Genomic DNA, 25,492 nt, shown 5'->3' with positions numbered 1-25,492 from the left:
ACATACTAGAGTCCACGTGTTACCTACCCAAAAACAGGACCATTTCACAAAACGTATACAGGCAGTAAAATCCAAACAAGTGAGGTACTGGAAACACAAATATTTATGCCAAAAGAGTTCTTTATCATACAGCAAATAGAAAAGCCATAATAAAAAAACGTTTGCCACTCGAAATCAAATAAAGCTATCTAGAAAAGCCAAACAAAAGGTTACTTCAGGGACAGAAATACTCAAACAAGAAAAAATATATAGATGTTATTCACTACAGCATGTAACATGTCATCCCAAGTCAACCCGTAATTGAAAAACTGGCTTAATACATCACAATGTGACATTTTCCTTAATAAATAGAAGGATTCTTGAAAATACAAAGGTGCGTATTGGGATAGAGAGCTGTTTTTATTTATATCATCCTAGCTTCCGGCTGATTTTTCTCCCCGTTTGTCTCTACCGAGGGTTTCTGTCCAAACCAGAGGGCCTGCCAAGCCAAAAGGATCATTCTTCCTAAAGAAAAGGAAACAGCTGCCCTGTATTTCATACATGTGGGACAACCTGCTTGGTTTCACTCGTTTCCAATACAACAAAGAAAAAAGGTGTAGCTGAGACCAGAGTGGCGTATAAGCTTCAGACTCCAAGCATCTCCCGTGATCTCGCCCCCTTTGCCCCCATCCCGGCAGAGAGGACCCCCAATGAGGCAGCCCTCATCGTTCAAAGGGAAAAACAAAAAACAAAAAACAAAAAACTCAGGAGTGAATTTCTCCTTTCCTTTCCCCTCCTTTTCTTTCTTTAGACTATGAAAGCAGTTAATGCATCTAGAAGTTTGACTTCTAACAGCTTCCTGCCACGAACCCATGGACACAGAACAGAATAGCTTGTTAAAGTACAGATTTTTTTTTCCCCCCTTCAGGGAGCAAAGCATCAACATGTCATTTCCTGACCAGGATATTAAATAGTTTATTTAGAAGAAATGAGTTAAAAGAGCAATTAAGAGATTAAGAGACACAAACTGGACTTCTATTTTCTTTTAGGTTAGCACCCAGGTTTCTGGTCAGTCTGTGTGCACCGAATTTTGTTGTTGTTGCTGTTTAATGAACCGCATTGATTATCAGATAGGTGGTTGTCTTGTTTTTAAAAAAAAAAAAAAAAAGAAAGAAAAAGAAAAAGAAAAGAAAAGAAAAAAATCCTTGGCCCATTGTACCTTCCCTGAATCGTGACAAGAAGTTAAAAGCTAACAGTGCGATGCCAAGATGTGTGTTGAGGCAGAGAGTTTTGATTCTGTTGGGCTCTGCAACTATTCTGGAACAAATGAAAAGTGGGGTAGGCAGAAGCAGCCCAACGGACCGGGGCTTCTCTAGGGGGGCTACGTCAGGGAAGAGAAGCTCCGGGGCACCCGCCCCACAGACCCGACCCCAGACCCCCACCCCGCGTCTCTCGCGCCCATGCTCCATGTTCAGTCAGCTCCTTGAAGGTTCTCCTTCTGTGAATCGAGAAACTTGAGTGTCAGTGTCTTTCTTGCTACCAAGCCAGACGATCCGTGTCCCCTGGAAGGACTCTCCGTGGCCCTCTCTCGCTCCTGGTACCTGCTAAGTCTCTGTGGGGCACGAGCTCAGTTAAAGAAAGGGTCCAAGTTCTCTTCCATGTTGACATCCGGCACCAGCTGGTCTGACCCTTCCTTAGCACCATATCCTGAATTTGAGACACTAAAATCTGTAGAAAACCAAGGATGGTCCAGAATTTCCTGCGAGGTCAGCCGCTCTGAGGGCTCCCGCCGCAGGATGCTTCGTATGAGGCACTTGGCCTTGGGCGACAGAGTCTCTGGAATGTTGAACTGGCCACGTCGGATCTTGCTGAAGAGGGAACTGGGCTCAATGTCATGGAAAGGGTACCGCCCTACCAACATGGTGTAGAGCATCACGCCCAGGCTCCACACGTCAGCTGCTTTGCCCGAGTAGCTGCCACTGGTGTTCAAGATCTCTGGGCTCACATAAGCCGGGCAGCCGTGCTTGTCGGAGAGGGAGTCATCATCTCCCCGCAGAATGTAGGCGTCTTCTAGGCTTTCCAGCTTGACCCGAGTCCTGCAAGAGAGAGAGAAAGGGTGAGCTCCCATGGGCACACCGAGGCATGTGAATCCCATCACCGTATCTTAGCTCCCGCTTTAATATCTCCAAGACCATGCACTCATTCATTCAACCAGTCAAACATGACTTAGTGAGCACCTTCTAGGTGTCAGACACAGTTCCTGGGTGGGGGGGACACAGGAGCGAAGAGGACGGACAGGGAATTTGCATGAAGCTTAAGATCTACTGTGGGAACCCACACCTCTAGCAAGTACACAGACCATAAACGACATGATTGTCTCCCCATCTCAGCGATGAGGGAACAGGAGATTTGTACTATTCTCAGACACATCTAGATAGTTGGGGATCCCCAGGATTTTACTCAGATCCAAACAATTAGGAAGCTCCCAGGAGCTCTGTCGACAACTTCTGAATGATATGATATGACAGTCTGAAAGGACCTTTGATTCAATGGCGTCTTGGCTTTATAACAATCTTTTTGTTAGACGTGGAAGATTTGATGATTCCATTTTACAGATAAGAACATTAAGGTTCATGGAGTTTGAGTAATTTGTCCAATGCCTTTTAGCTGGGAAAGAGAGAAGACTTGGTCCCACACCTTCCTTAGTGAACCTGGGGCTCCTTGCCCACTACCAAGCTGCCTTTCTTTAGGACATAGACCGAGATGGGGAATGTTTGAGCAGGCAGGCATTACCATAAGCCGTTCCAAGGCTGACATCTTCATATCAAGCCCTTCTTCTTTCCAAGATCTGCTGTTGAACTTGCCTCCCATCTGGCCTATCACACTCCCAGGGGCTGGTCCTTGACCTGATGTTCACCTGAGTTAGTTACCTGTATCCTCTACCTGTGTCAACATGTACACCTATGTATGTGTGTCCATCTTCCCCTTGCCATTTAAGCATGGCTGAGCTGGCTGACAGGTTCTAGGACCCTCCTGGCTGCACTCATGAACAGAGGTGGAGAAACTCCACATTGAACTCTGTCCTTGGGGCCCAGCACTACTCTTTATACAGCAGAGCCTTATATGACCACTGGGCATAAAATAAGTGCTCAGTAAATACTTTCACAAGTAAGTTAAGTTCTTAAAATTAACTACAGTAACATGCAGTGAACAAAGCTGAAGACCAAGGCATGAAGTGACTTTCTCAAGACTGGCGGCTGTCCCCTACCGAGCAACAGAAGCTCCTAGACCAGAGTCCCTCTTTGGTTCAGGGCTTCTGAAGAATCCTGTTCCCCCGTTCTGCCATTCCTTGAGGGGAAACCTAGGTATTGTGACTTTCCAGTGCTTAAATGGAAATCCTCTTCTATTCTCCTGGCCAGAACCCTCCACGACAGAGCTCTTGTGTTAAACCCCGCAGACTCAGTACCATTCCATCCCACGATGAAGACTTGCCATGAAGGTGACATGGGCCAGGGAGGAGGGGCTGGAGTGAGGATTCAAGGCCTACAAGGTCACGATCATTCACACCAGTGGGTTCCTTCATCTCAAAAGTGCACATCATAGTTTCTACCCTGTTGTCCTGAGGGGTGACGAGGCTCAAATGAGCAGAGAACAGGAAAGTGCTTAGAGAAAAGACACTGGGGCTTTTGCCTAAATCAAAGCTTGTGACTCAAGTCGGTAAGCTGCTTCCCTCTTCCTCCCTCGGTCTACGGGTCTTAGCCTTTCAGAGCAATCACCTACTCAGGGAGCCATAGAAGGAAGGTGAGGTTCAAGTTAATCAGTTAGCTCTCTTATAGCAAAAAATCGGATGAAATCCCAAGATTCTGAGATCTCCTTTTTGAACTGCAGAAGTTTCAAAGGCCAAGGAGTGACTGCTTCCCTGTACTCATTTCTTCAGTGAGCAATAACATGGTGGTGTCCTCGGGAAACGGTGCTGGGCTGGGAGCTCGGAGAGCAGACTCCAGGCCAGATGACATCTCTCATCGGCCGTGTGGCTGTGGGGAGGTCACTCAACCTCTCTGTTTCTCCAACTTAAAGAGGAGCATTGGACAAGGCAGTCTTCTTTTTAATCATTATTATTATGGTTCAATGTACATGAAATTTATCATTTTAACCATTTTTAACTGTACGGTTCAGTAGCATTAAGTACATTCCCACTGTTGGGCATGCATCTGGACAAGCTGGTGTGAAAGTCTCTGCCAGTTTTACCATTCTGGGTGTCTGTAATACAGAACAACACGTCTTCTTTACTTGCTCTCCCATATTCTGCTATAACCTGTAGCACACACGTTCTTCTCCTCCCCCTTCGGCTAACGATCTACAGATGCGGGAAGGGTCTAGATGAGCTCATCTGGAACTGGGCTGATGGAAAGCAAAGCCCATTCTTCCTGTTGCTCTTTATAATAGAAGGAGGCAGGTGAGGTGGACCCACACCAACTTCCCTAGATGTTCCAAGATCGGAGGTGAGTCAGGGAAACCCAAGGGGGCAGAGGAGAGGGGGCGCACACCACGGGGCCAAGCGGGTTCTTTCAACAGCTTCCTTCCTCAGACCCTCACTGGCAGCAGCCCCCAACCCGGAGCTCAGGAGCTGGCCAGCCTCCTGGCCTCCAAGGTCACTGTCATGGCAGCAGGATAGCTACGGGAATAACTATAGCCGTGGCAACGGTCATCAGCTGTGGGACAAGGGACAGTCCAGTGGAAGGAGCACTAGACGTGGGATCAGGTTTGGGGCTGGGTTCCTCTGCGGCAGCCCTCCAGGTTTGCATGTGGGGCTGACGTCTTCTCTGAGGCTGCGTGGTGAGCCTCGGGCCTCCTGACTATACCCACAGCCCCGCCTCCTCTCTGCTCCAGCCCCGTCCCTGCTCCTCCAACACAATGACCACCACCACCCTGTCTGGGGCCTCTGTGCACATTCCCTCCCAGCCTCTGCCTGGAATGTTCTTCCCTCGGATAGGGCTCATTCTGCTCACTTCTTTCCGGTCTCTGCTCAAATGAGCTTCTCTAGAGAGCCCTTGCCTGACCATCCTCTAGAGAGGAGCACCCCGCCCCCGTCCTCTCCTGCCCCTGACTGCCACCCGGAGTACTGTGCATTCCTATTTGTACGGTCACGCATTTATACTCTGTATTACTCCCGTGGGCACTGCAGGGTCCTCGCCTCAGTCCCACATCCAGGAGCTCAGGAGCAGGTGGCTGAGGTCACTCTGTATGTAAAGAACGTCGCCGGTGTTGACGGCTGTTTCTCCTGCACCGAGACGAGCAGGGGCCACCCAGCCAACAGTCTGAGACTGAAGCGGCATCCACACCACCAACCCCTGGGAGCTCCAGTGTGCCCATCTTTGAGGGAACGACAGCCCTGCTCTGCGTCCCTAGCCAGGATTAAGTGGAAGTCAGGGGAAGTATCCACGGGGAACAGGCTTTGTAAATTCCAGTACCTCAGTCCCTGGCGGGGGTGAGGGCAGGTGCGGATGTGCCTCCGGAGACCTGAGCGGCTACTAGTTCAGCCCTTGCCGGGGACAGACGTCAGCCCTCAAGCTCCTCATGCTGCACCACATCTGAAGCCCTTTTCCATTCTTACCTCCTTCCAGCCCACAACCCTAGACGGTCAATCTCACCTTCCCTCTGTGACCCAACCAACCTCCCTCCCCTCGGGGGCACGGACCCTACTTCCAGCCTGACCCCCTTCTGGAATCCTTCTCCAGCTCAGAGAAAAGGGCCTTCAGAAATGGCCAAGGGTTCAATCTTGTCCATTAATGCCCTTCTCAGCATTCACATCTCTCCTCCCCACTATCAAGGACTCAGGGGCTGTGCAAATGCCCAGTGGACCCAAGAGGCCAGTGGAAAGCGCCGTGCACATGCTGTGGACGTTCGGCTGCCCCAGAGCTGCCCCACCTGCCACCATCAGCCTCCTCCCTTCCGAAGCCAGGGTCTAGGTGGCCTGAGTCTGGATCTGCTGGTCATGTTCGGCTCCGTGCGTGCGGTGCCTGAGCGGCCCCATATACACCAGGGCAGCTCTGTCTTGAAGTCAGAGACCCAGGTTCCAATACTGGCTCTGAAAATTACTAAGTACCAAATAGCAAACACCATCTATGTACCTAGATAGTTGCTGGTTATCTTCAGATATTTCTTCTCTAAAGCTTATAAAATCAATGTTCAAGGCAAGAATTATTATCCTTTTATGCGGACATGAAGCTTGATGCTGGGAAAGGGTGCATAAGCCCATATGAATAGCGAGGCCCATCGGGGCTGAGCGCTCATCCCTCCCTGGGCTCCGACCGAGCAGCCCGCCCGCAGGCCTGGCCCATCCACTGCAGCAGCGAGTGCAGGAAACCACAGCCAGATGTCCCCGTCGGTGAGGCCTCCTCAGAGTGGGGAGCACACGTGCACCCAGGGTCAGGGAGAGCCAGTGCATGGGGCAGGAGCCTGCTCCTCCCAGGGAGAAGCCCAGACATCCCAGGCAGGCGCGGTGAGAAACAAAAGAGAAGTCTCGAGAAAGACGGGGAGGAAGTGCATACTTCTGCCCCTGCCTCTTCCTCAGAACTCCATGAACTCGTTTACATCACTCCTAGGCAAGGGTCAAGGCAAGTGGTCTGGATTGCATCTTTAAACAAGGACCTTCCAGTGTGCACGCATGTCAGGAACCCGAGGCTCCTGTCCCAGTGCCAGTCCCCATGGACTTGCTGGACCATTGCAGGGACTCTCAGAAGGTCTCTGGGGTTTGGTTGCCCCCTCTGGGGAGCAGGTTGCCTCTGTCTGCACTGGAGAGTGTGGGGGGAGGGGGCTTGCCTAGCAGAGCACTTGCTCACGTCAGCATGGGACAGACGATATGAATGAACAGTCTTTCAGCTTCCGCTGTCCCCTGCGCAGCCTGAGGGTTATGCATTCCCAGGTAAAGGAACTGATTTTCTGAACAATCCATGAGATCACTGGTGGTCCTATAATAATCATTCAAATGTCCCACTAATCATTAAGGCATTGAAACTAGGCACCAGGGATAAGGACATGATAAGTAACACCAAGCTTCTCGGGTTTTTGTGAGGACTGAAGCAACGGAACAAGGAAAGCGTGATCTCTACCAAGCTGCCAAGCTTAGGAAATCCACAAAAAACCTGGCGGCAAACCTAACTGATCTTATTAGTAAGATAACCCCCTCCAAGCCCAGAGCCTAGAGAAGACAGCGGAACAAGCCTCAGGCAGACCCAAGTGGATGTGAATTCTGTGCCCATGTTTTTTTTCTTGGGCTCATAGCACTGGCTTCCCACCCCTCCCCGCCAGAATGTTCTTCCCACTCTCCCCCAAGGTGCCCAGCTCATTCTGCTCACTTTATTCACGACAAAAGCCATCAGAATGGGCCTCGTGAAGGTCATGGGAGTAAAGATAGCACATGAACAGCAGAAATTTCTGAAAAGGGCAAGTGAAGGCTGGCAGAGAATTTTTGCGACCAAAACGCTACGGATGGTTGTGGAGATCTCCTGTGACTTCTTGGAGGAAAGAGCCATTAGCCCGGGGCAGGACTGACTTGGCCAAGAAGCTGTACCCTGCGTGTGTCTTGCAACCTATCCCTGGCAAAGGCAGGAACCAGCCTGCTTTGCATTAACTTCTGAATGAAAAAGGCTTACACAGGGGCAGCCTGTGGACTTGGCGCCGGGCCTGGTGTCATCGGATCCCCAGCCAGGTGAGGCAGCCAGGACCAGCAGGATGTGCTTCTAGTCCCTGCCTCGATAGAGCAGCACGCAACACAGGCCTTCAGGGTCCCAGTGCCCCACACCCTCCCAGCAGAGGCCCGCGAGCCCTCCTCGGGGCCCTTACATCCAAGAGCAGCAGGACCATGGGCCCGTCTGGCCTCAGTTTCCCTTCTGTAAAATGAGAACATGGCTGCATGGCCTGAAAAGGGTTCTCCTAGCTTCAAAACTCCTGAGTTTAAGTTTCCTTCCATCTGAAACTACCGGAACCGCAAGACTTCCTCTTGGACATGGTGGTCCTAACAATAATAATCAAAGTAGCAACAACAGCGGCCGTGAACTCAACACCCACTGCCGCTGCGACTGGCTCCGTGGACATGGCTACTTCTCACAACAGAACTGAACGGCACGCATTACGGTACGTGAAAACTTCTTACACGATAAGGAAACTGAGGCACAGAGAACTGAAGGTCCCAGGCCATATACGGTTACCTGAATAAACCCAGGATCATCCTCCATCATACCTCCTGACACCAGCATCACAGACTTGCTTAGTGTCAAAGACAGAATCTGTGGAAGGAAGATTCTGGGTTTTTGCAACAAACATGGCCCTGGGTTCATTCTACAAAGACAAAACCTTCGCATCCGTGGCTGATCTGCTGGAACTCACGAACTGGAGAGAGGTGGCTGGACCTACTCGTTGATTAGAAAAAGAAACCGAAGTACAGAAAGCAGAGGGGACTTGCCCAAGGCCACCCTGCAGATGAGTGGCAGAGCTGGGATTCAAAAGCAGGTTTTCAATGTCCAGAGTCGTGCCCCATCCAAAACGTCAAAAACGGCCTCCCCCAGCAAATGACGCTCTGTTTTGAACTCTTTAAACGCTGCCCTGGGCTCTCGCAGCAGGAAGGGATCAGGACAGGGTGGGCCAGGGTGGAGCTGGGCTGTGAGTTCAGCCAGACCAAGTGGGCCTGGCCGGGACGGGAAGTCCGGTGGGCTGAGGTCAGAGGAATTCGAGAAGTCGCTGAAGGCCATTCCGCAGGGTGGGTCCAAGCAGGCGAAGGGTCAGCTGAGAAAGGTTGGCCTCCACCAGGTCCGGCCTCGCTCTGCCCCTGACTGCAAAGCTACCCTTCGCTGTCAGTTCGGTTATACGAGCAAGGGTCCCCCAGGGGGCTGCCATGGGGGGGAAGAGGACTGTCCCAGCCCCCCAGGCCACGTCCAGCTGATCGGACAGCCACCACTGGGACTTGACAAATAAACTAAGCTAAATTCTGCCAAATAAACTGTCACTGTAATTCTCTGTTTCCTGTGTGTGCAGATTTTTTTTTCCAGCAGTTGCCTCTGAGAGCCGCGGATGTGCCAGGTCCCGCAGACGCCGTGAACAGACCCGACACCCAGGTCAAGCTGCTTCTGCAGCAGCAGGAAAGCAGCAGGTGACCCACAAGGAAACACTTCACCTCAGGGTGAGGGAAATCTCCAGAGAGGGGCCTGGCTGGTTGTCCTAGGGGGTGTGTCCCCCTTACACCGGGCGCCACCGTAGTCAGGGAGGTGGGTGGAAGGTGGGGGTCCTGCGCTACTTTGATCTACCGGAAAATCGCAGCTTAGCAAGATGAAGCGACTAGCTCGGGGACAGCGCTGTGGGGACGAGAAGCCCGATCCAACTCAAGCACCCAGGTGTTTCCACAGCACCAGGATACTGTTGTCTGTGCCCTGACTTATCGTGGCCCTGGGATGGGGGTGGGGGGTGCGGGGAGCCATCTCACCTCCCACCTCCCACCTCCAAGGCCTTCCCGTGGCTGCAGGGAGGCAGCTCTGGAGCGCAACCGGCATCTCCAGAGGAACAGACAGGGAAGGAAGGCAGTGCAGCTCCGGACCCCTCATTGGGACTCTGTTTGCCTCTTGCCCCTCTGCATGAAGATCCTAGTCCCAGAGGGTCCCCTGATCTCGAGTCAGTCGATTGAGCTTCTCAGAGAAGCTTCTGCAGGCACCCCAGCGCTCGGTGCAGGACGGCGCTGCTCCAAGGGCCCATGAAGCCTGGATTGTTCCAGTAAGCCAGAGCCAGGCATACCTCGAGGTGCTGCTCTGCCCTTGCTGCTTAGGCTGATTCAGAGTCCGGAACATTCCTATCATGCACCATTGGCAGGGCAGGAGCCAGGCTCAGGCCAGTCCTTCTGACCCCACCAACCCAGGAACACTATGAGCAGCCCAGCCCTGGGCCAGACAGGGATTTCCACTTGGCAGAGTCCTGAACTGGGGCTCACCCAGATGGCCCAGGCACCTACTACACACGTTCCGGGAGCCAGAAAATCTGGGCTGTGCTCTGGGTCACACCACTAACATGTTCTAGAACTTTGGAGAAAGACGTTTCCTCCCCATTTCTTCATTTGTCAAGATCAAAGCGTGGGTTTAACCCTGCCTCTTACCCACCCCTCCTTGGTACCACCTCTTGGGTCCTGGTTCAGCCTCAGCATCCTGAAGTACCTACCCACCCCCAGGCCATCCTGCATAGATAGGATCACAACCAGACCCCACCCCATCCTGTCTAGGAAAAACAACAACAACAACAACAGCAACAAAACAAAAAATAAAACAAAACAAAACAAAAAAACAACCCTTCAATGTCTCCTCCTGGATTTCAAGTCAAGGTCAAGGTCATGGGCATGCCTCCAGGTCCTAAACCTTGGCTTCCCTCTTCAGTCTCATCTCTGACCCCCCCCAGTGTTCTCCACCAGCATGCCCCTCCCTGCCCAGGGTTCCTTTGTGTCTCTTGGCCTTTATTCATACTTTCTGGACACCGTTCTTCTTCACTCAGAACAACCCGAGAAAGAGCCCATCTCCCCCCGACACGCCCATTTTCTACACCCCATTCTGCCATTAGGACATTTTCTTCTTGCCCCCAGCGAGCTCTCTAACGCACACCCATCCTCTGTAACACGGTATGAAGAATAACTTGTTACATGATGTCTTCTGTTAGACAAGGATTCTCCGGAGGTGATTTTCGTACCCTCAAGCCCTTGTGCCAAATGTACACATAATAGATGCTTAATTAACATTTGTGACAGGTGTGGCTCCCATATCGAAGACATCCCGGCTGCAAAATGCTGCCTAGAGCCCAGGGTATCTGGTTGTGATTCTGCTTAAGAATTGCCCACTCTCTCAAGTCCAGAGAAATTTCAAATAGGCTTGACTCTATCTATTTCATGCTTTAGAGAAACTCAGAAGAGTCCCGGATGACGAGCATTTAAAATGGGTTTCCATCCACTGCTTCCTGCCATCGTATATCCAGGGGATTTTTCTCATAATATTTATGCCTCCAGGGCCCAAGGGGCTATTCACACACCCACGTAGTCAATGGCCAGACATTCGCGAAGTATTTACAAGGCTGGTCCTGTGCTAGGAAGGGGAGACAGAAAGATCATCGGACCCTACTTCACAGTTCCATGGAGAAAGCAAAACCCACTCCATAAGCTGGAAACGCAGGACCTCACAGGACTGCCTGTGGGCTTGGTGAACTGGTGGCCCACGACCCCTCAGAGAAAGGTAAGTACTGAGTGTTAGTACTCAGTGCTGGTCAGGTCCTTCTGGTGTTCACTTCTTACCCAACTGCATGAGAAAGTCCCTTCTCTAGTGGGACACAAGGGGTGGTATTCTACCTGGTATTCTCTTTCCTAGAGTCAGGGTGGTATTTGAGGACCTGCACATGGGACTCCGGCGTCCTGGGTGCACAGCCCGAGGTCTGCCTCTGATTAGCTGTGGGACCCTGAGCCTCAATTTCCTCATCCATAACGCGGTGATAACAGCACTAGTTTACTCACTGGTTTTAAACTGGTTCACATAAATTAAATTACAATAAAATACAGAATTGAATCCGTTCTTTTAAGTGTCGTAGTTAGAACAGGGCCTGGAGGCCAGATAATGTTTCCCTGAAATGTAAGTCCCAAGAGGGAAGGGTTCCGTCTCATGAGGCACTGAGTATCTGTGGCACCTAGAACAGTGCCTGGCACATGACAGATGCTCAGTGCTGTCTGTCGAATAAATAAATCTCCAGGTTGTTGGGTGATGAGGCCCAAAGCCATTGGCTGGTGACCAGGAGCAGTCAGGACAGGTGCCTTCTGAAGGCTCTGCAGTCCACTAGGCACGGTGCTGGGTACTGCAAGTTCATGATCTCCGACCCACACCAGAGAAGGTAGGGCAAGGTGAAATGGCTCAGTGAAAGAGTAAGAAATCTGACAGCTGTGCCCTTGGCTCTGGTTGGCTAGTGTAGCCACTCACCTGATTTCCTAAGCACAAGCAGTGAACTGCTCAGCCAGAAGCTCCCAGCCCAGCAGGAGATGAGGCATAAGGACAGTGGAGGGATGCACATGGACAATTCGAGTAGAGGGAGGACTATGAGGGCGCTGTGGGAGGGGGATCACTTACCCACCCAGGGAGAAGTGGGGGAGTGAGCCTCCCCCAAGGGCCGGCAGTGCCTGAAGCACACAGAAGTGGTCAGCATAAAGAAGGGAATTCCAGGAGCTCTGTCTCCTTCATGGCAAAAAGGTCAGGTCTTTTGCTAAAATACAATGAGCCTACGAACTTCATGAACTTGCTATTGATGAAAGAAGGCAGGGTCTGGTCTCCAGTCTGGTCTCCCTATTTTGTTAGATATGAAAGCCTCAATGGAGGCTGAAGATCCACAAGAAGAACCAGTAGAGAAACTACTGAGAAAGAGAGAGAGCACGCAGACCTCAGCTGGTGGGGGAGGCAAAAGGCCTCCCCTACCCCGGAGACACAGGTCCAGTGCCTGGGCAGATGGCAGCAGGTGACAGAGAGCCCCGGGGCTGCAGGGTTTCTACAAAGGGTCTAGCCTCCCTACTGCAGAAGCAGGCACTGACCAGCTTCCACAAAGCAGAGGAAATGCAACCCATGACGTCAAGAGATAATAATCTTCTAACCAAAGAAGAACACGGAGAGAGGCATGTTTCTCCATTCACAGGGGGTGATTTCTGTGCAGGGAAATGTCAACACTGAATGGAGATTGGGGGCAGGGAGCGTGGGGCGGAGAGTGACAAGGAGCCTGGTCCTAAGGGAGAAGAGAAAGCAAACGGGGAGAACAGGGGCTGCTGTAGGAACACTGGCTCGCTCCCGGGGCAGCCCGAGTTTGCATCTGCTTCCTGGGCTCTTCACGTCCTGACTCAGCAAACAGCCCTACGTCACCTGGTCGGGAGGCAGGGGGCGGGGGGTGGGGGGTGGCAGACGCTACATGCAAGGGAGGTGGAGACGGTGGGAGCTAGAGCTTGTCCATGGCCACGCATCTTTGATATGTCCATGCGCCAAGCCCTGGGTTCACCTGCATTCATTCATTGTTATTTCCACTCTGCAGATGAAGTGATCTGGACAAAAGAGGTTATGTAACTTATCAAGATTGAGTTTGCTAATAAGTGCAGGAGCAGGGACTAGAATCCAGACAGTGACTTGTCCTCCACACAGGAATAACCAGGTCTTCTCCTGAAGCTCAGGCCTTCGCTTGGAGGCTCTAAGTGAAACTGGGGGCCTCCTGGAAAAGGCCACCCAGGCAAATCAGCCTATTACCACGACAGGGAGGGGGAGAGGCTGGGGAACCTGGGCACTGCCCTCTAGCAGATTCAGGTTCCCCTCCCACACACGTCCCTCCCACTCTACAGGCCACCTCTGATCTTACCACGGAAACCGTGGATGCAAAGGGTGCGTCCACACTGAGTACAATCTGGGGAGGGGTTTAACTGCCTCTAAAAGAAAACAAAACAACCTTAGTTTGGCCCTACAGAAACATCCCAGGGATAGAGGAGAAGCAGCAGCACAAGGCTGGGAACGCTGTGGCCAGTCCAGGCCTGGGGAGCCGGGTCGTTCACTCTCTGCATGCACCTGGTATCCGCTTTCCCCTGTGCGCATCTGGTCGACCTTCTGGCCTTTCTGAGCCGCAGGTTCCCCCAGCACTTGCCCGGCCTATCACCCTCCCAGCACTGATCTAATATTGCAATTAAACCAGAAAGGAGAAACCCTCACATCACAAGAGGTCCACTCCTCATGAAACGGCTGCCCGGGAGGCGGAGCTCATTCTCCATGAGCCTCAAGTGCCCTGGGAAGGGCTTGTCCACAATGGTACCGTTTTATGAATGACTTTAGGACCAGCTGGCTACCGGAGCGCCTCCCCCACCCCGTACACATCTGGATCATTTCACAACCACCCGCAGAGATGCAGTCTTAATTTCTGCTGGGAGGAATGTGCAGCTCAGAGGCATGAAAGGACTCATCCAAGACCAGGTAGCTAATGAGGGGCAGAGAAAAAATCCGAATCTAGAACCCAGGTCGAAATAAAACGGAAGCAAAGGAATCGGCGGTGCTGCTAATTCAACAAAAATTAGCAATAGAAGGCACGCTGACAGCAGGCCTTCATGTAACATGGGTGTCATGCATGTATCATGTCTTCACAGGCGCTTGGGGGGAACTGGACTGATGGCCCTGACCATTCTACCAAGAACATGTTCATGGGTGGTCATGGGTTCAGTTACAGATGGTCCAGCATTGGAAATCCACACGTAAGGAGTCAGCACATAAGCCGGCCTCGTTCTGAACCCAGTGGGGCTTAGCCGACTTCACTCTGTAATGCTTTCCCCTTCAGTCTCTTGCAAGAGCATCAGACAGTAAGAGGCACATCCTTGAGAGAGAGAAGACCATGCACAAGAGAAGGGGCCTGCTGATTTGAAGCTTAATAAAGTAGTACTTCCAAAAGCCTCTTCTGTGTTATTCCCCCACAAAGGACCAATGTGTAAAGGACCAGAAAACAGACACAGTCCCCATCCTTCAATGTTTCAAAAGCCTTTCAATTTAATCCCATTGTTTTCTCACACGCTGGGTGTTGTCAGGAGAGGCATAGACTCTAGTCCTATTGAAACACCTACTGCGGAGGTCATGTTGGTTAGGATGGATGTTGAGGGTTGCCAGCAACACGGGCCCTGTGAGGTCCCAGGCTGCTGTCCCCCTCAAAACACAGGCAGCTGGCTTCACGCAGGCCACTGTGCAGACCGACAAGGAGAAACTGCCACAAAACTCTACAGCAGTGGGGACACGCGGAGGGAGAAATTCACGGAGTGACAAAACCAGTCTCCTACTCTGAAATTGAGAGAATGGAAAGCAAAACAACAAGGAGGAAGGCTACAAGGCATTATTCCTCTTTCACAAAAAGTTAACAGCTGGCTGGAGAGAAAGTTCTTATCAGCTACTGATGAGAACATTTGGAATGTCCTTGAACATGAGAGTGACCTTCTCAGAACTGCCCAGACAGAGACACTTGTCATGCCTGGAACGGCCAGGTCCTCCAGGACTTCAACGCAGTGGGGGCAGGGAAAGAGCTCTGGACTGAAATGGTAGGATTTCCAGGCCTGCTCCAGCAGCGTGCTGGCTGTATGACCTTGAGCAAGGTCACTTAACTCCTGTGCACCCCAGCCACCTTGCCCAGCAGAGGAGGAGCTACCATTCTCCCTGCCTGCCGCAGGGCTGCATGGGCTTAGATCCTGTCAGACAGGTCGGGGACAGGTGATGAGCAGTTTCCTCCCTGTCACTGCCGCTTCCTTTTTCCGAAGATAATGCTCTCTAGAGTTAAAAAGGATTCGCTTTGACATGCTTACTGCAGTGACGTGTTCTGGTTTCACATTCACATGGGATACTTCCTTCCAGATTTTTCTAGAAAGGGTCATGCTCTTTTACAAAAGTCAAACTCAGCTCCAAACTCAATGTCCTTGTGTTGGAAGCTTCCAACGTCTTGGGATTTCTTCCTTAGGCCCTGGGACGTCAAGGATTTCAGCTTTGTCACCATACACTCCTGGGCACTCTTAACTTCCCCTAAAGGACAAGCCGGGCCTGGAGGAAAAGGCCTTCAACAGCACATGTGAGGGTGACTCAGTCCTACTTGCTTCCAGCCAGCTATGGTCACTGAGGCCGGCATTCTCACCTTGGGGCTCTGATTCCAGGCAGCAACAGGAGAGGCCTGAAGGATGGCCCCTCAGGAGACCCTCGAGTCCACATGTGCTCCCATGTTCTGTGACCTAGAGATGACCACCCTACTATGACTCACTTCATAAACACGTAGTTACCATGCGTGTGCTCTCACTGGACACACCACCCTGTATATGCGCTGGTGCCTGAAATTCCTCTCGAAAGAGCACAATCAAAGGGGACATTTAAAAACTTGGATCCCTGCCAGAGAGGGCATTCGTTGCCCTTATTCCCTGTGGCAGGCAAATGAATTTCTTGAGAGCAGATTTAATAGAGAATATGTCCTCACTTCTGCTCTTTCTAGTCTATAACTTCAAGACTTCACACGAGGTTTTGAAGTTTTCCTCCATCAAATGAAATGATGGTACCCACCGCACCCCCATTCACGGAGAGAATTAAGTAAGGTCAACAATAACCTCATACTAGGTCTTTAAAGTGGTCCCAAACAACCACCTCATATTTTTGTAGTTATGGTTATTACATTTCCAAGAAAGGTGGAATGCAGAAGGACAAAGAAAGCATCTTTGGCAGTATTCTGCTGGGGGTCAAGTATCTATTTAACTTCCAATGAGAATTTTCAAAGAAGCACACAGCTGATATTATAACTCAGAAGACCTCAGAACCAATAAAACAGAGCCAGGACAATACAGGGAAAAGAAACTTGAGGCCAGGAGGAAGGAACCAAACTAAAAGGTCATAGAGAGCACTAAAGGTGAAACCAGGATAATAACCAGAGTCTGCAGGCTCCAAGGGCAGGTCCATCTGGGCCAAAGAAGAGAAAAGGTGTCACCCCACACTCGAGATCTTAGAATAGCTCCCTCTTCTCCATTTATTAGTAAGGATGCAAACCATGCACTATCAAAGACCAGGCTATTAGCTGTCACGATGCCTAAGATACTTGTATATGAGAAAAAAATATGGAACATAACCAGTCTCTGCAGCCAGCAGCTCTCTGCACCTTCTATACTCAGTTGCATTATAAATTGTCATCAAATTATTTCATTTGGGTTAAGTAACCACAGACCCTTTACCTTTGCTGATCCCCAAATGCTTCCCAGATATTTGCTTCCCAATTAGCATTAACCATAAAATGAAAAAAAAAAACAAAAAACAAACCAACAAAAAAACAAAAACAAAAGCAAAAAACAAAGCAGACACCACAAGATCTCATTATATGTCTATTCTATAGGATATCATTCTATAGGACAATAATCGATAAACTAAAATATCCCAGGCCATTGGGCTACACAGTACAGTAACTGGCAGACAGAAAGGGCTGATGGTCAGATCTGCACCAGACACATAAAAGATACTCCAAATTTAAAAAAAAAAGTACTCCAGATATATCTGTTGAGTGAATGAATGAATGACGTGCACTGGCTTTGCACTCAGATGGTCCTTAATAGCTTCGTGACCACGGATCTCCACTTCACGAACCACTTTCCTAGGAGGAGCCGAGGATACCCAAGGCCGTCATGGTAATTCCACGACCCACGTGGGTAGAAACTCTAGAACAATTTTTGGAATAGTCAGCAGTGAATGTAAATCACTTGCCTCCACGCTTCTAAAAAAACAGATGCTTCAGAAGAAAAGGAGTGGCTCGGAAGAGTTTTACAATCTAAGTCAGCTGGAAGAGAAAGCAGGCCCCAGTGGGTTTGCTCAACAGAATGTCATGAGTGAACAGAAGAACCATGAATGGAACCCAGATGCCCAGCGTCCTGTCCTGTCGTCTCCTGCAATAACACAGACCTTCACATCACTGTGTACGTGTATTGGCAGCTCCCTTACCTGCAACACCGGTCCTTCCCACATTGTCCGTAATAAACTCACCTTTCTAGAGAGGTCCAAAACACCTCTTCTATAAATACTTTCTTGACTTCCGAGTCCTACGTAGAGTGGACATCCCAGCCCCCAGGTCCCATCTGACCCCGTACGTAATCTCCATTGAGGGCTTGGAACATTCCTTTGTAGGTGAGTTGACTCGCTAATGCACCCTGATATTCACAGTACTGAGAATTGTGAGGAAAGCACGTGCAGTTTATCCATGCATACTCACACGCTGCAGAAACATCTATTGAGCGAAGGAATGAACGAATGAATTAGAAAGGACTGATGCCAGGCATGGAGCGTTCTCAAGGTAGGATTATTTCCAAAGCAAAATTGTGCCTTTACTCATATTAAATATGTCACACCGGCTTACAGCCACCTTCACAATTCACGACACCAAAAAAACAAAAAACAAACAAGCAAACAAACAAACAAACAAAAAAACACAAAGAAAACAAACAAAACAAAACAAAACCCTAATCAGGCTCTCCTGGCACCCGAGCTCTGACATCCACTAACACCACTGGAATAGCGGCAACCTGGTTCCCCAGGGCACTGAAGACATCACAATAATGCATTCACCTCCCTCTGTCCTCCCATCCCCCCTTCTCACTTGGACGGCAGGCAGCAAAAAAATGTCCATTCCAACCTCTCAAGCAAGCCGCTCCTGAGCAGCCCGTCGGAGTACCAGCTCTGGACATGAGTGACACTCACCTTTCTTCGTCCTTAAAGATGAATTTCCGCAGCTTTAGATCCCGCAGCACCAGCCCCCCATCGTGGCAGTGGGCCACGGCCGAGGCGATCTGGTAGAACAGTCTGGCTGCCTCCTCCTCCCTCAGCTTCTTACAGGTGCGGACAAACGAATGCATGTCCCCATAGCTTCGCTCAAAGAACACATAGGCTTTGGTCTCTCCCAGGATGATTTCGGTGATTTGGTTGATGTTGCTGTGGGCAGACAGGCAAAAGCACGGGGCCAGGGACTCCTGGTAGCAGCTTATATCGAACACCTAGGACAGGATTCACAACAAGACCGAGAGTCAGGGGAGCCTCTTAAACCACCGAATCACAGAATGGCACAGGCTTCTGAGGAGACAGAAGGCAGACCGAACTTGGGACACAGACCACACTGGCCCTGCCTGCTCCCAGCTGTGTGATGTTGGATAAGCTGCTTGACCTCTCTGAGCTTCCAAGTCTTCATGTGTAAAATGGGCAAATGACACTTGACTTACACCGTCGGGGGGATTATAGGACAACGTGGGGGCAAAAGCACTTTGCAAGATGTAACATGGGACACCAAGGGTTAAGTCTTACTATTTTTTTCTCTCTACCCCCGTCACCTGTTTATAAAAAACACTAAGGAAAAATCTAAAAGTGACCTACCCCAAGCTACACAGACAAAGCCTTGTTTTCCTTCCAAAAAACAAAACAGAACAGAGACGGACATCACTATACAACTACAGCAATTGTGTACAACATATTTTATGGTAAGCAATTGTGTCGTATAGCACTCCACAACATATTAGCAATTCACAGAGTAAATACGTAGTCTTTGCCTTACGGTCCTCTAATTCAATACCTTCATTTCACAGATGTGGATATCGAGGCTCAGAGAACAAGTCGAATGGAGCCCCAGCGGCAGAGCTAGGAATAGGGCACACGGTCCTTAACAGGGAAGCAGACACGTTTCTCGATTCCCTCCACAGCTATCTAGCTCAATGAATCAGTTATGCAATGATTTTCTATGAATCAAAATTAGCCTGCGAAATGTCACCTCATTGTGGGGTTATTTAAAGAGAAAATCCATCCTCAATACCTTTTTGAAACCAACCTAAGAGGAATTAACACTGCAGAGGATCTTTGAGGTTATAAGAAAAAAGGCTTTCATTCATTTCAAGACCTCCACTAAATCAGGAATACAAATCCCTGGGTTTGGAATGTGGTTTCACTCTCTGCCTGGGAATGGAGGCACATGACTCTCTTCTGTGCCTGCGTGAGTGAGGGGCAGGCACAAGGTGCTTTGCTGGAAAGCCCTGTAGGCCAAGAATGCCCCAGCAACAAACACTTAAACGGTCCCCATGCACCACCATTTAGCTTCTTAAATCTTTGTCGTTAGTTGGAACATCCTCTCCCTCATCCTTAGTTCGCAGCCTGGCCTAGAAATCGCCCAACTGAGACTCTAATCCTGGCGTGGCCACCAATAATCCGGATAAGATGGATAAAGCACTCAGGGTCCCTGGGCCTCCCTCCTCTTCCTAACTGGAGATGTGATTTCGAACCCAGTTGACCTTTTTGGGTCCGGATCCCACGTGGGAACCTGAGAAAAGCTCTGTCCCCTCTCCGAGGACAATGCCCATTCTCCAAGGCACGCACAATACTGGATTCATTTTCGAGGGATTCACAGGCCTTCGGAAACCCTTCCAGGGACGCAGGCTGCCATCTGAGAGCCAGGATTGAAGAGAAGTCGCCCTCAGGTTCAAAAGCCTGAAGATATCTGTGAGTCAAACGAGGATAGTAAGAACCTCAGGAGGGCTGGTGCTAACCCAGGGCGAGGAAGCAAAGTAACGTTGTGAATGAACCATAATGAGGCATCTCAGGAAGGCGGCACAGCTGCTGCCACTATAACCTAGAATTTAAGAATGAATACTTCAACGTCTCCAGAGACCACAAATCACACCGTGATACTGTCAAATGATGACCTACGAGCCGTGACCTCAGAGGTCCGTTCAATTAGGAATCTGAAATGCCTGAGTCAACTCTAACACCCAGGCTGCGGGCAGCAGAAACATAGGAAAGCCTCAAAAATTTCAGAGAGTAATAAACGTTTTGCAGTGGCTAATGTCAACACGCTGTGTTATATAACGGGGGAGGAGGATGATGTGTTCTGGAGCACCAGGCTGCAGACTCTCTCTCCAGTGCTCCTGGAGTTACCATGACTTATCATATACTTCCTCCTTCAAGCTGCGTTTAAAAAAAAAATAAAAGGTGGTTTTTACTCAGCACCTTCAGTCTGCTATTCTGTCCCACTGATGAAAAACTGAATGGACATAAACATTAAAAAAAAAAAAATAATAATAATAATTCATGGCAGCTTCAAGAAATAGCCAGTACCCTCTGTAGGAGATCAAATTCCAAGATGGTGGACAGAGTATGAAAAATTAAACAAATACTTCTGTTCTCCCTAATGGGTAGGTACCAAACTTTCAGTAGCAGCTGTAACAGGCATTTATGGGGTGGGACTGGTATTTAAACCATCACCTTCAAATGCAAAATCAAGCCATTAGCCTGGTTGCCAGCTTCTTTTAAATGTTTAATTTGGAGCCTTAGTAATATAATCTGGCAGTTGAGATAAGGTAGTAAGATTAGGCCATCATTAGTAGCATTTGCAAAAACAAAAAAATAAACAAAAAAAAAACAAAAAGCAAAACCACGTGCCCATTATGCCAAGATAGTAATTATGTCCATGGGCACAGTAGCTCCCAGCATTTTCATGAAAAGGATAAGGTAAAGACCCTCTAAAGCTGCCTTCCTTCATTGGCCTAGCTTACAGTGGGCTCAGGGAGACAATGAACAGGCTTGATTATCTTGGTTAAATGACCCCAAATAGTGTCCTGTAGAATTCCCTTCTACAGTCCTCTACAGGAATGGCATCTTTACATTTGGTCTGTTTTTGCAAAGACTTTTTCCTTGGGTCAACACAGAGCTAGGGGACAGGAGCTCTGTATTCTGAGACATCAAAAGGAACTTGATTCAACGTGTAGATTTCACAGTGCCTTGCAGTAAGAGTTCACGCTGTGTATCTGAGGGAAGCTCCTGGAAGCAGCCTCAAAAAAACCCCTCGGAGCTTCCTAGGATATACACAGCTATGCCTGCATACAAAGTCACCCACCCACGTCACCCCTGGTAAAAAGGCAGGAAAACAGGCCGCCGTGTCTTAAAGGGATGACCTCTGCCAAGCAGAACAATGATACTGCACTTAAACCCACTGGCAGCCCCACAGTAATTGGTGAGGGGCTGATTCAATCTTTGCAATAACTAAACCGGCAGATTAAGTACAGTTTCAGGCCAAAGAGCACGTCTACGAATGACACCGTGAGGTCAGCCCCAAGTGAAATATGTCTTGAAGAATCTGGAGGGAGAAAGAAAGAGCCAGGGCAGGTCACCCTGCCTTTAAACAAAACAAAACAAAACAAAATACCAGCAAGATGCTCCTGCAGAATGTGAAGGCAGAGTCCCTCTACTTAAAAGCGTCTCCAGCCTTGGAGAAATACTAAAATGCTATACCCAAGTTAAGCAAAAGGAGGGAACACACTCACTGCTGGGGGACTGTGTGTATATCATAGGAGAGTAGCAGCTCTGTTGAATTCATTCATTTCAAAGGATGACTCCCCTATTGTGCAACCTTCTAGGTCTTTGGAGAATTCAATCCAGCTCGTAATAGCCTGCTGAATTTTGGTTAACCGGGCACAGTCGCTCGCTCAGGGTCTCAGTAACTTAGGAGAAGATGCAAAATACCAAATGCTCCGGAGAAGTGGAGGGCTGTATTTAAAGAGCCTCTGATTTTCCCCTGAGATCTGAACTGAGGAATTGCGAAACTGACTGAAGACCTCCACAAAACACATTATTTACAATGAAAGACTCCAGCCCCCTACAAAATAAAGCAATCTGTGGTTAATGGTAAAAGTGCAATGTATTATTTGTAGCATAGCTGTGCGGGGCTCCTCACTTCTCACTACCCCCTGAAACCGCCCCCACCCCCAAGAAAAACCAAGAGTGACCAAATGTAAAATTAACTGATAATGAATTCTTGATCTATGACCAATGTCTGGGGAGCAGTATGCTCTACTCTATCCTTTTTCTTTCTTTTTTTTTCCCCACTGTTCCCCTTCTCATCCCCTCATCTGGAGTGCGCACACACAAAGACACACAGACACACCAGTCCCTGTTGGGGGTCAAAGACAAAAAGGAAACTGAAGTGTCCATCTCTGTATTAGCACTGCTAATCCCTGGGGCTCCAAACGCTGGCCTATAAACCATCCTGGCAAAGGTGTGTGCTGGGGGTGGGGGGCACGAGAGGGGGTGTTCAGGCACGGAAGTCTGGAGATGAGAAGAAACGAGACAAGAGAGGAGGACCCAGAGGACTCACTCTTTCCTATACCCAAAGGTGCGCCTGTGGCTTTGATTTCCACCCCCAAACCTCCTTTCAAGGCTGCAGGCAGCTGAGAGCTCTTTGTAAACTCCTTCCCCGCGCTGGGCCCCTGGCTCAGCCAGAGGGGACACCTTTGTGTGCCTCTTTTAAAGGGCACCTTCCGAACAAAGGTTTAACACCTGCACGCTTCTAAGAACAATGGCTGCGAAAGGAACCCAGTCATCAGTGCCTTAAAATTAGCGGGGGATTCCCTACTGCACGGTGGAAGAGGAGGGGGCTGGCTAGACCCAAGGAGAAACCTCTCGGGCAGCGGAACCCGGCCCTGAGCGGAGGCGCTCCACGAGCCTTTGCGAGAACGCGTGTGCTTGGCCCCCGCGCAGTCCCGCCGCCCTTCCCAACCCCAGGCTCTCCCCGAAACGCCCCCGCCGCAGCCCGCCCCATTGTCTGCAACGCACTAAAAACTTCGCAACTAGTCGAACGTGAACAAATAAATAAACCCATTTAACGAGGCCACAGATAATTATCCCGCGAGTCTCCCTCCTCCAGGCTCCGGAGCTTGGCGACCTCCCGCCCCCTCCAAACGGCCGGCCGGGGAAACCTTTTTAAAAGACAAAAAGCGAAAACAAGCCCCGGGCTCTTTACCTTGCACACCAGCTCCTCCCCACTGTGCAGATGCACGGCACGAAAAACGTGGTCTCCCTCCAGAGGTTCCAACAATAAGTATTTCCCGATGCAAGAAACGCAATGCGACAAGTTCGGAGTCTCGGGCGGGCTCGGGGAGCCGAGGTTCGGGCTGAAACTCTGGCTGGGTTCGGCGGACCTTATAGAAGACAACTCTTCGAAATCCTGGGTTTTGTTCCGCGATCTCCCATATCTTGCTATTGTGATGGGGGTAGACCTGTGTATGTTCATGAGTGTGGGGATCGCACTCGGCAAACAAAAAACCCGCTGGAGAGATGAGTCGCCGGCGAGCGCGGCTGCAGGCGCCTCCGTGCCACGGATTTTAAAACGGAACGAGAGGGGAGGGGACGGGAAGGGGGCTACGTAGAGAAAAGAGTTGGAAGCCCCCAGATGGGCGCCGCCAGGCACCTTGTCGGCTCCGAGCCCGGCTCCCGGGGGTGCTCAGTCGGCAGTAATTCGGGTCCTTTTGTTACCCCAAAGCAGCCGGCGATTTGCAGAATCTCCGCACTTTTAGTTTCTCTCTCTTTCTTTCTCTCTTTCCAGCGCGGATCTAGACGAGCGACCAGATTGCTAAGGTGGGGAGCTGCAGCGCCAGGTCTCCCGAAGCGATCCCCACGCAGGCTTCCGAATCGCAGACGGGGCGGGGGAGCCCTGCTGTAGTTTACGCGATCTTCGAGCCGCGCGCGGCCGCAGCCCGGTCTCCACGCGTTAGAAACCAAACAAAAAGGAAAAGGAAATAAGCACGGGGCTACCGGCTCGCGCCGCACGGCAGACAGAATCCGCGCTGCACCCCCTTTTTTGGTGGAAAGGGTGGGGGGCGTGGAAGGGGGGGGGGACGCCGGAGAGGGTAGTTACCTACGTTTTAACTGTAGATGGCGTCTGAGGCTTTTCCAAGGATCGCAAGAGCTCTCCAAAATTTAAACAAACAGACAAAAAAAAAAGGAGGGGGGGTGGGAAGAATAGCAAGGGAGCATTTAACTTAGAGCGGTCAGCGCTGCCAACAAAAGATTGCAAAAGCTGGGCACAAGAGTTGCGGCGCGGGCCGGGCGCAGGTACCGCGACAAAGCCCAGGTTGGCCCGCCCGGCGGAGATCAGCACAGGCTCATGCTGCCGCTGCTCACTCGTGCTCCAGATCGTCCTCCGAATAAAGCGAGAACTGCGGCCAGGGACGCGGGTAGATCCGTGGTCTCCGATGCCCCCGGCACGAGCTTCCGGGGGGGTGGGGGTTCCTCCGGGCGCTGGAAGGGGATGAGCCCCCAGCCAACCTGCGACGTTCCTTTCCCGCTGGATAACTGGATCTTGCCTTGGAATAATTTACAACCACTCCGTCTCCCCCGACCCTAAACCTAAATTGCCCGGTGGGGTTTGTTTTGGAGAAAATTGATGGCTTTTCTTCTTCGTCTTTTTTTTTTTTTCTTTCTTCCCCAGAGGTAAGAAGAATGTGTATTTAAAATTGAAGGGGATGGCCAACGGTGCCCGAGGCCAATCCCCGAGCTCAGCACGCCCGCAACTCCCGGCGAGGCGGTATTAATAGTTACTTACGTGGCCGGGGATCTCGGAGCGAGCGGGGCCCTGTGTGCGCGTGTGTGCGCGCGCGCGCCTCGCTCGCGCTCCGTCTCCCCATTCAATGTCACCGACATTTCCACGGAGCCTCCGCCCCCCCCCCCCCCCCCCCGCGGCACCCGCGACTGGCTCAGCCCAGGGCCGGCCCCGCCCCACCCCCGCCCGGGCCCCCCTCATTGAGCCGGGCGGCCATCAATCAGCCCAGCCGCTGCCAGTCCTCGGGCTGCTCCCCCGCGCCCGCCGGCCGCTACCACTGCCTTAGCAGCTCCCGGCCCCGGAGCGGGCGCGGACGCCGGCCTCACGGCTCCCGGGCTCGGCAGCCGCGCAATATCCTTCCGCGGCCCGGGGCTGGGAGAGAGCGCACCCGCGACCGGGAGCGAGGGTCGCGGCACCTCCGCAGGCCTTAGACTGCGCGCCCGGCCACAGCGGCTGAGCCGGAGTGGCGGGGCCGCAGCTGTCCGCGCGTCTCCCCGGAGCGGCTCCATCGGTGCTCAGCGTACTTCTGGGTACCTAGTTCCTCTTCCTGGCGCGTTTCCCCTGAAAGCCGGGCATCCTGAGAGCATCGGGC

The 25,492-nt window shown here is 50.9% G+C and overlaps 1 protein-coding gene across 1 annotated transcript; it reads right to left on the bottom strand.

The window, feature by feature from the left end:
* Positions 1-1,137: 1,137 nt before the first annotated feature.
* On the bottom strand, positions 1,138-24,992 carry TRIB2 (tribbles pseudokinase 2). Its single transcript, XM_047746048.1, has 3 exons — positions 23,323-24,992; positions 18,249-18,541; positions 1,138-2,075 (listed from the first exon to the last, which is right to left on the bottom strand). Exons 1-3 carry the CDS (start codon positions 23,590-23,592, stop codon positions 1,607-1,609), a joined length of 1,032 nt encoding a protein of 343 aa, XP_047602004.1. The 5' UTR covers positions 23,593-24,992; the 3' UTR covers positions 1,138-1,606.
* Positions 24,993-25,492: the final 500 nt, after the last annotated feature.

Source organism: Lutra lutra, chromosome 9 (genome assembly GCF_902655055.1).
Source record: "Lutra lutra chromosome 9, mLutLut1.2, whole genome shotgun sequence".
Lineage (NCBI taxonomy): Eukaryota > Metazoa > Chordata > Mammalia > Carnivora > Mustelidae > Lutra > Lutra lutra.
The sequence above is the reverse complement of the archived record's forward strand: the minus strand, read 5'-3'. Positions and strand labels throughout refer to the sequence as shown.

Excerpts from the sequence above, each read along its gene's own strand:
- TRIB2 (XM_047746048.1), bottom strand. The coding sequence starts at position 23,592 with ATGAACATACACAGGTCTACCCCCATCACAATAGCAAGATATGGGAGA. Across the intron at positions 18,542-23,322 it reads GGGAGGAGCTGGTGTGCAAG|GTGTTCGATATAAGCTGCTA; the intron begins GTAAAGAGCCCG and ends ATCCTGTCCTAG. Across the intron at positions 2,076-18,248 it reads ATCTTTAAGGACGAAGAAAG|GACTCGGGTCAAGCTGGAAA; the intron begins GTGAGTGTCACT and ends TCTCTCTTGCAG.